Source organism: Rhinolophus hipposideros (assembly GCF_964194185.1).
Source record: "Rhinolophus hipposideros genome assembly, chromosome: 3".
NCBI lineage: Eukaryota > Metazoa > Chordata > Mammalia > Chiroptera > Rhinolophidae > Rhinolophus > Rhinolophus hipposideros.
Genome location: NC_138049.1, coordinates 76592544 through 76604674, shown reverse-complemented (window position 1 = coordinate 76604674; position 12131 = coordinate 76592544). Strand labels below are relative to the sequence as shown.

General features: G+C 40.6%; 1 protein-coding gene across 1 annotated transcript in view; it reads right to left on the bottom strand.

The window, feature by feature from the left end:
- The window catches only part of COL9A1 (collagen type IX alpha 1 chain), a 71645-nt gene extending 61836 nt beyond the window's left edge, over window positions 1–9809 (bottom strand). Inside the window, exons 1-6 of the mRNA XM_081044505.1 lie at window positions 9563–9809; window positions 7914–7988; window positions 7539–7574; window positions 7353–7415; window positions 1194–1247; window positions 869–904 (exon numbers count right to left, since the gene is read on the bottom strand). Of these exons, the coding sequence (XP_080900631.1) occupies window positions 869–904; window positions 1194–1247; window positions 7353–7415; window positions 7539–7574; window positions 7914–7988; window positions 9563–9640 (342 nt within the window). The 5' untranslated portion in view covers window positions 9641–9809. The remainder of the gene's footprint in view (window positions 1–868; window positions 905–1193; window positions 1248–7352; window positions 7416–7538; window positions 7575–7913; window positions 7989–9562) is intronic.
- Between the last annotated feature and the right edge of the window lie 2322 nt (window positions 9810–12131).

Sequence of the window (12131 nt, the reverse complement as noted above, 5' to 3'; positions counted from 1 at the left end):
ATTTCACATAAATAATGTGTTTCAACGGTCAGTGAGACTTTTTCAAGGCATTCTTTGAAAAATTATTGGGACTTGAACATTTTAATATGTGGATCAATTTTGGAAATAAGTGTTATGCTTGAAAATACCAAAGTCGTCAATGTTATTTCATTATCAGAGACTAGAAGTTTGAGAAATGTCACTGAGTTTTTTTAAAGGCATCTCTATAAGACATTGAACTCTGAGTTGAAAAATGTGAGAGAAAGGCCAGCAAGCTATTCACTTCTGAAAACATGCTTTAATGGAAAAGTTGACAGTCACTGAAATACAGCAAAGAAAACAGTACAACTAGAAAACAAGGAGGAAAAATACAGATTAATGACAAAAAAAATAAATAAAAGGGAAATGAAGAGCAAAATAGAAAGGAAAAGCAGCTTGAGAACCTAGTTCTCTTATACACAGAAATAACAAATCTGCCAGATTGTGCAATGTAGGAAAAGACTAGCCAGGGAATCAGGCAGGTGATAATATCTGATGGCTGATATTTCATTAGGGATAAAACCAGTTGTGAAGAAAGTGGTATAAGGCCATGGGCTAAACACTGAATACTTCAATTTGCTGTTGTTATGCAAGAAATGTTTTCTCTCAGTGGAGGTGGAAGGGGAGTTCTCTATTGGGAAATACCATCTGCAAACAGACATGTTTTTTTCATACTGTACATTCAAGTTTCTCTAAAATTTTTCTGCTCATAGAAGGCTTGCCATACCAGATAAGTTATAAACTTCTTAGTGATGCATATTATGTAGAAAACTACGTTTAGAATTTCACAAAGGCAGAATTTTACCCAAAGATAGGATATTTTCAATTCTGTCCCTTGACATTCACTTACTGGAAATCCACGAGATCCCGGCACACCAGGTTCTCCCTAAAAATAAAAATAGCTTTATTTAGAATAAAATTTAGCTACTTTATTTAGATTAAAATTTAGCTTTTTTAGACTATGTAAATATGCAAACTGCATAAATATTCAAATCATTAAAAAACTCCACCTTCGTGTTTTTAATTTAATTTAAATAAACTAAAACACAATTTTATTGAACAGTGTATTTTAGCTACTTCACAACTAATCTGTTAGTTGATTTGCAAACACTATGACAAAAATATACTTCGGCATTTAATTAATACGAGTAATTAAAACCAGAGGAATAACTTACTTTTAGTCCTCTTGGTCCAACAGAGCCAGGGGATCCATCAGGGCCAGTTATTCCCTAACATATAAGATGTTAGAACTATTATAGCATCCTTAGGCAAACTACTAAGCGGATGATTTCATTTTATGTATTAATTATGTACAAGATGGTTACCTATGTATGATGGAAATATTTATAAATACCTTTCTATACTCTTACTCAAAAGTAATGTTTAACATGTCATCAGTTACTTTCTATAAATTTTATCATATTCTTAATTTCCTGCTAACTGCATTGCTTATCACAAGGTTCAATAATATAGTATTTTTGACATTGCTTCGAAAAAATGCAATATAACACTTACAGTGTTCTAATAACTAAATCTGATGGGACAACAAACAGGTCATGGCTCTGCCACTTACTCATATTTATGAACCTCCTTTACTTCATTTATAAAATAAAAATACTGTATTTCTCTCTGACTCTCTAATAATGTTTTGAGAGTTAATAAAATGTTTCTTCATGAGGAATTAAAAATAATCAATCTCATTATTGATTTAGAGCCACCTAAAGCCCTCTAGCCATTTTCTACCAATGACAATTGCTTATCTAAGAACATTAACTTTTAAAGTTGAAACATTTGAAAGCATGCATGTTTTTACATTATCTTCCTTTGTAAAAATATCTATAATTAAGTATATATTTTCATGTGTGCCACTCCATATATAGAATTTAAGCCAGTTACTATAAAACATATTTATAACAATCATATTTAATATTAAAGTGTATCTCTCAAACATTCTCATTTTTCCCTACCAGTTCTTATTTTATAATCATTTTCAATATAAAATAGATATTAAAGCTGATAGTACTATGTCAATATCTGGATTTCCACTTTGGTGAAGATGCATTTTTATATTTTTAATTTTTTATTTACTCTGCACTTTTAACTATTTTCATTTATAAAGTAATCTTGAAATTATACCTTGCTAAAGATAAACATGTTTATGTGTATCTGTATATATGTACATATACATATACGCATGCATATGTAAATGTTTTATAAAACCTATCTATTATCAAGATTTTGAAAAAGACTCAAATGATATTAATTGAGGGAGGGATTCCTTGAAAATATAAAAACCCTACTTAAAAGTGGATCACCAAAACCTATATTTAATCTGTCATAGTCTGCATAACTATCAATAAAATGCTTTCTTGTAATTTGTATAGAAATCTAATTCACTGGCCACCATATTTACATTTCTCTACATCAATTAATTTCTCTCATAACTCCACAGAATGAATCAAAGGAAGTAGAAAAAAAAAGAGTTGAAAATGTTAATTACTGGAAATTTACCAAAAGTGAAAGTTATTAAAAACACACAAAAGAATTTTTGACAGACTGTCTTTGATTTTCAATCAACCTAATCTAATTACGACACTGTAATTTGGGAGTAAGTCCCAACATCTTAGATGCTGAACACCTATAGTAATGAAACATTGGCTTTTGCATTTCAGCCAACAAACTATACATCCAGGAGCACTCTCTGAAAGCACATCTGGCACATAGATTTTGTAAACCTCAGGGCGTGTTTGACTAATGGAATCTCTAATACCCACTTCATGGGGATTATGTCCTCCAAGACCAATCTTGGTCAATTCCCACACACGCAGCCCACCCAACTATCTTCAATATGTGACTGGAAACACTGACAAGAGTGGAGGACAGTAGCTACTATGTGTGGTAGAATTCCAGTGCCTAATATTAAAGCAGAACCAAGTAAATGATTGGATAACCTGGAAGCTGTTTCCAGGTCACTTCTTATTTAGTATTTTCCATAGGGTATGATAAAGTATTTCTATCCCTAGGAAGGGATAGGAAGGGTCTTTGAATTAAATTGAAAATACATTCTGGTGTCAGATGTTACGATGAACTCTGTTATGCAATAACTATGTAGATCAGTATAAACTCCATGAGGACAAGGACTGGCCTGCATGTCCATTCAGTCTTTGCACATTGCTCCTAGCAACTAACACACACTCAATTCATGACTATTGAACAGTTTAGCCTGTCAGGTGGAGGGATGTTACAATTGTCCACTCCATATCACTTTTGGTTCAAATCCCAGCTCTTCCACTTAGCTGTGCAACCATTGGCAAGTTGCTTAACTCTATAGTGTCTCAATTTCCTAATCTGTAAAATGGGTATAATAATAATAATAATAATAATAATAATAATAATATCTACCTCATGTGGCAATTTTGAAGATTAAATGGGATATTATACACAAAGTGCTTACGACAATGCCTGGCAGAGTGAGCCCTGAATAAATGTTAGCTATTCTTATTATCATCATTATTATATGGTCAGCTCTGTTCTAGATGCTGTGAAGAGTTCACATGAAGTATAAGACATGTTTCCTTCCCTCTGGGAGCTTACAACCTTATTCAGAAAGGGTTCTGCAAATAAACAAACAAAAAAATCTAGATATTAAGCACAGGCACTGTACTTCACGGACCCCTCACATTTCTTCGATGCCTACTATTTCTACTTACACTGACCTTTCAGAATGATTCTTTAATAACTCACTATCTTAATTATTAATATATGACATCTGCCAGTGATAATAGTTGTATACGTTCAAAGGATGTTCTAACCTGTTTCCTATAAAAAGTGGCATAGTTTAACTATAAGTCCTATATATAATTCTAATTCTTCTTCTTCCTATCTTAGACAGATGCTATAAGAATAAATAAAATACTGTTTTACAGAGTTTGCTGAGCATGTCACAGCAAACAGCACCTATGAGAACATCTATATTGATATTATTGATTATTATAATACAGTTGTGCTTTGGGTACAAGGTTATAACCAAGTTCTGACTTCTCTAATTTTACATGTCTATAGGGAAAGAAGTTAAAGTCTTAGGAAGAAAGGAAAGCATATATATTTACATTCACACACACAATTCCAATTTGCAATAATTCTTATTTATCAAAGAAATGAAAGAGGGAAATAGTACTGGTGGCAGAAAGAATTGCTTTCATATGAACATTTATGAAGATAAAGTTCTATATGCGATGATATTGAAGCTGGCTGTGTTCTAAACTTTCACGCTGCTGTTTGGCAGGGAACACCAGCCCTCAGTATAATTTCCTTCCAACATTCCAATGACTCAGCTTGTGAGACTCAAGGCATAAGTCTACAAACAGCTGCCGTGACTCTTTTACCTTTTCTGTTAAAAATCCACTTCACTTAGGATAATTACCTTTAAACCATGTTCCTTTCAGATTCTTCCAAACATCATCTGGTTAACCACTTGTTAACATTACCAAAAAAATATAGCTTTGCAATGAACCAAAGAGCAGAAGACAGAGAGATTGGAGGTTTAAGGTACTACCACTACACTCACATTCACATTTCCAGAAAAGATTACCAAAGCTTTCTTAATTACTTAGCTCCCTTATTTCCAGGGATAAACAAATAGCAAACTCTGATTTAGTTACTAGCATCTCATTATTCTCGATGTCTATTCTTGATATAGGGTAAAAGATTTGTTTAAAATGTCATCTGAGCCAAGAATGGAGTAAGAAAACTTTTCAGTTTAGAATCTTATGAATCTCATTTAAAAATTTGGTGAATATGAGCATAGAAATATCTATAAATATTTATAAAATACGATTATAAATTATTTTCATTATCCATTGAATTATCCATATCATTTTTCTTGGTTGGTAATTCAGATAGTAAAAATTCACTTTTATTCTTTTTATCCCTATTTGCTCTGATTATTCATCTATTTAAGAACCTCATTTGTATCTGAATAGGGCAAAACTATATAGAAAGAGAGTGAATCTAAAAATCCAGAAATCTGGTTTCCTTCACTGTCTTAGCCACTAAATAACTCTGGGTCCCTGAGGAAACTGCTTGTCCTCATAATTATTCAGTTTCCTAATCTGTGGAGAATAATATTAGCCAAACCTGTTATCCAGGTTGTTGTAAGGTTAAAGGAAATAATGTTTGTGAAGGTGCTTGAGAAAAAAGTTGTTCTGCCCAAATGCAAATTAGTATAGCTAATTTTTTGCTTAGTTGTAGGAAATGACTACAATATGGGCACATACATGGATTTGTTACTTTCTCTCTCTTCCTTTCTCTTTTTCTTTTTGTCTTGCTTTCCTTCTCAATCCCCAGAGACTGATTCAATGCTCTCATTAGTTTGTCCCTGAGGACTTTCCAGGGTCAGCGTTCTGTAAAAAGCCTTACTCTTTTATATTTTTTAACTTTGGAAATCTGGTTTGTTCTGCACTATAGACATAGAAAAAAAATACTTGTAATTGTTATTGTACATGTACTTTGGATGATTTTTAAATACTTTCATTTGTTCACCCAAAATTTCTGTTTAAGTAGGGAAATTGCTGTATAAAGTAAAATCAGGCACTGCCTTCAGGATCTTATGGTAAATGGTAAAAAAGTTTGTTGAGCATGCTACATAAGCATCAGAAAACTAAGGCACAAATAATTCTAGCCCTCTATCTGAAATTATTGCAATTCAATAGTGAGACAAAACTTCAGGTGCTTCAACCACCACAAAAATTATTATTAATAATAAACAATAATAATTTAATCATAAATTTTCACACGAAACAGAAGTCAGGTCCAAGTTTCAAAGGAATATAGAAACAAATCCTACCTATATTGGGCTATATATTTTATTTAGTGGCCTTTTATTTATCAGACTTTTTTATTCTGTGACATTTCCAAGTCATTCCTATGTTTTCGAGAAGAGCTTGAGAGCCAAGTTATATAATTTCAGTTTGTATTATCCAAATACTAGTCTTTGGAGACCTCATACACCGTCACTTTGCATACATGGAAAGTTCAAACTTTGAAATGTAAAACAAAGTCTATCTCCTAAAGCATAATATGTAGCATAAACAAGTACCCTCATTATGATAACTTTGATAAAGAAAGTACTTCTTAATAACTGCTGAAATCTAGCTATTTTTCTTTTTGTAAAGTGAAGGACCTATCTTAAACTCTAGCCAAAAGTTCTTGGAAATTACAATAAAAGGTTTTCAGGTGCTTTCTTCGATTTAGAAAAGTCTTTAGTTTTGGGAAACCAGATAAAGTGGCAAGTTGAAGGATGACTTGGATACACTACTATCTGTCCTCTGAGAACAGATGCCATATCTTATTACTTCACTTTGTATCCCAATGACAAAGTCAAGGACTAGCCTATACTGGGACCTCAACAAGAATTAGCCAAATGCATTGAGAGAGGAGAAGCTGAGAGTCCTGAAGTCATTTTACTCTGAAGAAATATAATTTAGTGTTAGGTTTGCCATACAACTCAGTATCTAAGCTTTCCCTAGATGGGGGTAGGGGGTATGGAGATGGGTAAATTGGGGAAATTGGTTGCTGGCTCCCAGTCTTCAAGTAACCCTAGCCAGCTTATTTCTGTCAGTGATGCCAGCTAAGGAAACACCATGGAAAGAGAGAAAACTAGTTTTGAATTTCCTATTCCATGTGCGCTGGCCATGTCCCTGTCCAAGGCCACCCCCAGACAGCCCCACTCACTTCAGGACTTCCCCTCAAGAGCATCTTTTTTCTTTTCCTTGGGATTTAGGAGTACTCTGCCCCTTTCCCTGCCTGCAGATTCTTTTTCTAAATGAATCCAGGGAGTGCCAGTGAAAGGACAAAAGCAATGACAACTTGCTGCAAACCCCAGCAGAAGCCAGTAGGATCCCTCCTCCCCCCGCACGCCCTGTGCCCCAAAGTCCCCCAGCATCGCTCCCAAAAGTGGGCCTGAGAGTTCACTGGGGAAGCAGAGTGGACTGACTGAGGCAGGAAGCCAGTACCATTACTGTTTTCTGAGGGGAGGAAATGCCAGTGCTGCCTGCTGTCCCCAGGGAGCCTCGAGATATCTATCACCACACTTGCAGGTCCCTTTGCAGAAAACTGCTGCTTCCATGCCACTCACGCCAGGCAAATTCAGGGCCACAGCCCTGTTTCAGCGGGGTCTACCGCCCCCCAGCTCCCCTCTAGCACATCTCTACGTCTCTCCCTTCCTTCCCCTCTTTCTACCTTCCTTCTTCCTCCTTAACCCACCCCACCCCCACCCCACCCCCCACCCCAACCCCCCCACACACACACAGACACAGCAGCGCTGGCCTACTCACATCAGCACCTGGCGTGCCAGGCTTGCCTGGAGCTCCTGGCTTTCCCGGTTCTCCAACAGGACCCTGAGCAGGGAAAGGGTGAGGCAAGAAGAGGAAAAGGTGCAAACTTGAGATGCTTTGGACACACATGGCTGAAAACCACCAATGAAGGAAAGAAGTGGAGTGCGAACGCGCTCATCAACTTACCGGAGGTCCCGGGGGACCCTTTGGACCTCGGTCACCCTGGAGGGGTAGGAGAGAAGGCAAGAGCAGTACATGAGTGGGAGGCCTTGGCGACCCCACTGGGAGAATCACTATTCAGATCAGGGACAGGGACAGGGTAGGGGCTAAAGGGGGGGTGTGGTGACCAACGGAGACAACAGGACACGTCTGCCTCCTCCCTCCGAAAATCCCCAGGTTTTTAAAATCCAAATCCCAGCTCTAACCCGGTCCAATCCCGCCTTTGGGTGGGGGCATCTGGTTCTCTCAAAAGAAAAACAAAACCTCCGAGCCGCTGGAGAAAGGGTAGGAAGAGGCAGGACTGGAGGAACAGAGGGGGCTGGATTGGAAAGAGAAACTTACGTCGATGCCATCGATGCCTGGAACTCCAGGGGGACCCGGAGGCCCGGGAGGACCCTGCTCGCCCGGGGGACCTCTCTGACAAAAACAGCACACACGGGTTAGTGGAGCACGTTGGGCAACAAGGAGAAACTAGGCACGAAGTCCTGAGGCCCCCACCTCCAGCCCGTAAAGACACTCCCTGTGGAGGCTGGGTTTTTGTAACCCATTATAATAAACGTGTATCAAACTTCCAAGCGAGCGCAGGTTGTTTCGGCTCCGCGGTATTTCAAGTGAGGCTGAACAGTGCGGTTAGAGCAGGATCTATGTCCCCAAGGTGGGGAGAGGGGTCACAGGACCGCACCGCTCCAGAGTGCATTAAACCAAAAGGGAGTCGTAAAGAAGGGAGGCCTGAGGCCTCTTTTTAAAAGGGGTTCAATACTGAAAACGGTGGTCATTCGATGCCTCGATTGAATCTGTAATTGCCAAGTCAGTGTTTTGGCTAAAATGGAACAGCTAAGAATGGAGGTGCTCCACATCAGATTGATTACAGTATCGTTTTTGTAAATCTTTCTATGTCCAGTAGATAATCTGGGGGGAATACTCTTGAGGAAAAGATTGGGGAACGGTGCGGTGGAAGAGCCCTGAAACCCAGCGAGAGCCTGGCCTCATTTCAGATTAACCTTCAGTGACACTTTCTTGCAGTGAGGTCCTTTGCACCTTGCTTCAAAACTACACTAAATTTCATTCTGACCCTAGGGGGTGACCCCTTTTCATCGCGTGCTAAGAGCTAAGCTTTGACAGTGCTGGAAGGACTGGCGGCCTCTGAAAGGGTGTGAGCATGTCTTGCTTAGGGAATGTGGGTTTTTTTCTCCCCTTCTGAATTTAAAAAAGAAAAAAAAGGAAAGAAAGAAAAAAGCTTCTTTCATCAAGGAAACTTTGTTTTTCTAAACTCCAATGACCAGACAGGTTACAATGGGGTCTTTGTAAGTGAAACCTCAAACCTCGGCTGGGCTCACCGCCCCCGCCGCGTCCTCTCCGGCTCGGGAGGGAGGAGACGCCGGAGCCTTTGCGAAGTTGCTGAAATTTTGATGGGAGCCAAGCCTGCCCGGTTCCAATCCCCAAGCTGCGGGCACCGCTAACAGGACGCATGTTTTAGTGCTGCCATCACGGTATGCAGGAGCGGGACAGGGAAGCTTAGCGCCGACAGCCTTAATTCCCGCCTTCTCTGGCCTGCTTTTGGCTGTGGCCAGGGAAGGGGGACAAGAGGCAAGAAGGAACGAGGCTGAAAATTAAGCCCGGTTCTGGAGACACCCTGGCCTTCAGCTCCTGAGCCTGCAGTGTTAGGGCCCGGGGCGGGGAGGGGGGCGGGGGGAGCCTCCCTCTCCTGGAACCAAGGGTCATCTAGGGCTCCGGACTCCCACGGTGTTTGCCGCAGTTGTTCGGGGCTGGAGAGAGCGTGCCACCCCACTGCCCCGGGGATGCGCCGCGCCTTCCCCGGGGCTCGCAAGACGGCTGCGCCCCCACCTTTCCCTGTGTGCTCTTGAAAAATGGAAACACTTCTCGCCCCCAGCTTACCTGGTCAGGGGCCTGGCTGGGCTGGAGAAGAAAAGATGGGAAGAAAGTAAGAGGGCTCCCCCCACGCCCCCAACTCCAACTCGCACACAACTTACTTGAGCCGCACACAAGCAGAGCCCTGACAGCAGCAGTCGCAGCCCTAGGGCTCCGTGGTCCCGCGCGGTCCAGGCCATGCCCTCCGCCCTCTGCTAATCCCCGGGGTCCACTGTGCCTCCTGCGGCCCCACTAAGCTTCCGGAGCAGCCAAGCGCATGAAGCGGCACTTACTCCCCTCAAACAGAGCCCCCAGAAGCAGTGGTTGCAAAGGTGCCCGGCCAGGGAGGCGTAAGTTCCTCCTGTTTATGAATGGCCCTGGAGAGGGTCCTGGGGATTGGAGGATAGCTTGCGGGGCCGGGAGAACGGATAAAATGACAACAGTCTCCCTTAACCCTTTCCCTGCGTCCTGAGCGCTCGGCTCTCTCCGCCCACCCGCCCCAGTGCAGCCTCTCGCAGTCCTCGGAGCCTCCTCTGGTGGCCTGTGTGCCATCGTGGGTGGCGAGTAGATGTCGAGAGATGTTTCAGAGGGAAGTAGGGAGAGTCGTAAGCCACCAAAGGTACAACCAGACACCCGGGGCTTGTTTGTACCCACCAGAATGTTGGTGGGACAAGTGCTTCCTTAATATCAACCTGGTCTGTCCAGCAAAGCCTGGACTTTTTGGAGAAAGAGAGTGTGGAGGTAAGGTGGGGAGGGTCAGCTGGGTGGAAGTGGCCTTTGCAGGTGGTCGAGGGACTCACCGTTGTCCTGGCTGGCAGCTCATGGCAAGTTTCTCTGCTGGGTCGCAGTGGGTCACAATGTATCAGCATCCATTGAAGTTCAAACTGGACAAAGACAGCGGACAGTCAGTTCAGGTGCTTTTGGAGGACAGAAGCAGTCATTTAAGACAGAGCTGAGTTTGTACATGTGTTCCAACTGCTAAGTGACGGGAGACTAACTTGGACTGGTTGATCTCTGGACCAGGACTTTTGTTGTTCCTTGAATATAAATTTCCACTGGAAATGGGCTGGAAGCCCTTCCCAAGTTTCTCAGATCATTGGATGCAGATGTCTTTAGCTCTGCATTACTCCCACATAGCAGGAGACAGGAAACAGATCATTGGCATTGACTTTGTGTTTCTATCCTCATCACAACCTCAAGAAGTAGACTCTATTAAAATGAGTCTCAGAACAAGGAACTGTCCTGTCACTAGCCAATAAATGTCAGAGTCCCGGCCTGGAATGACGCATGCTAGAGAAGTCATTCTCGCTGGAGTGGTCACAGCTTAAAATGGAAATAGAAAAGACCAGAAATGGTGGGAATGAGAGGGAAATCTAGGAGTCAGGGGAAAATCAAAATAATAAAAAATATTTAAATTTGGTATAATCTTATCCATTGATTGAAGAGATATAAAATTATTAGATACTTGAAATCCAAATATGTCCTAACAACTTCTTACATTTTTAGGAGAAAGAAGAGGGGAAGGCGGGGGGAAGAGGAAACAGGAGAAAGAAAGAGTGGCCAGGTCTGAATCTGAAAGCCTCAGGTGATGGGTTGGAAAAAAAAAAAAGATGTACCCCACAGGAAGCCTGCCACCATATGGCTTGCTGGCCTCTCTTAAGCAGAGAAAGTTCCTTGCTAGGCATTTCAAATCAGATCCATAATTCTTGGTAAGTTGATTCTCCTGGTATTATGCAAATGTCCATTTAAATATCCAGGTCCCAAATCTAAACATTATCTCTTTTCTTTCATCCAGTAGTGATTTGCATTCCACCCCATCTGCCAAATGGACTCTAGATCTGCTGGATCTAGAATTAAGTTAGATACGTTTTTTTTTTTCCAATTGTTACAGAAATGTCCAGAATTAAAGTTACTGGATGGAAAATCAAAATTGGAGAGGATGAAGTCTGTCTCTTCTACCTATAATGAAGGGAAAGTTCAATAAAAGGAAGTTTTCCGTTTTATAAAAAGGGCAAAATAAGACATTAAGCTTTCATGTTCTTGCACTGACACCTCTTCTCCCGTGATTCTAACTGTCCTAGAGTTCTCCTCTAACTCCATTGTTCTTGTTTCTCTCAACCTTACCATGCGTTTTCTTCAGAAAAGGTGGGCATCTGGGAAAAGGAGTTAAGTGGGATGAAAAGAAAGTGAGCAGCTAAATCAAGAACTATTTTAGGATGGAAATTAATCTATGAATTGTATGAAAATTATCTGTGTCTTCATGGTGTGAATTATTTAACAATAGTATACTGACATCCTACAAAAGAACTGCTTTCCAGAACACACAATGTCTTGCAGGTAAGAAAATTACTTTAATCAAACACTATTTTTATTTGTGTGCTCCTGTTTGCTTGGGAGAGATTTTATTTTGGTTTTGTTCTAAACTACAGTGGAAATTTTAAAAGGAAGATAAAAGAAAGAATGGAACAATCTTTTCCTTAATAAATACCAAATACCTGGCAGTGCCTCAAACAACTCTTTGAAGCACATCACATGTGAGTAAGAAAGGTTAAATCATTTGGACATACAGCTAGTAAAAGGCAGAGCTAGCATTCCAAATGTGCCTGACTCCAACATAAAGACTTTCTCTACTTTCCTACTCAGCCCCCCCGCCAAAGAATAGAGAATGAGTTATAATTTTCTAAGGAGGTA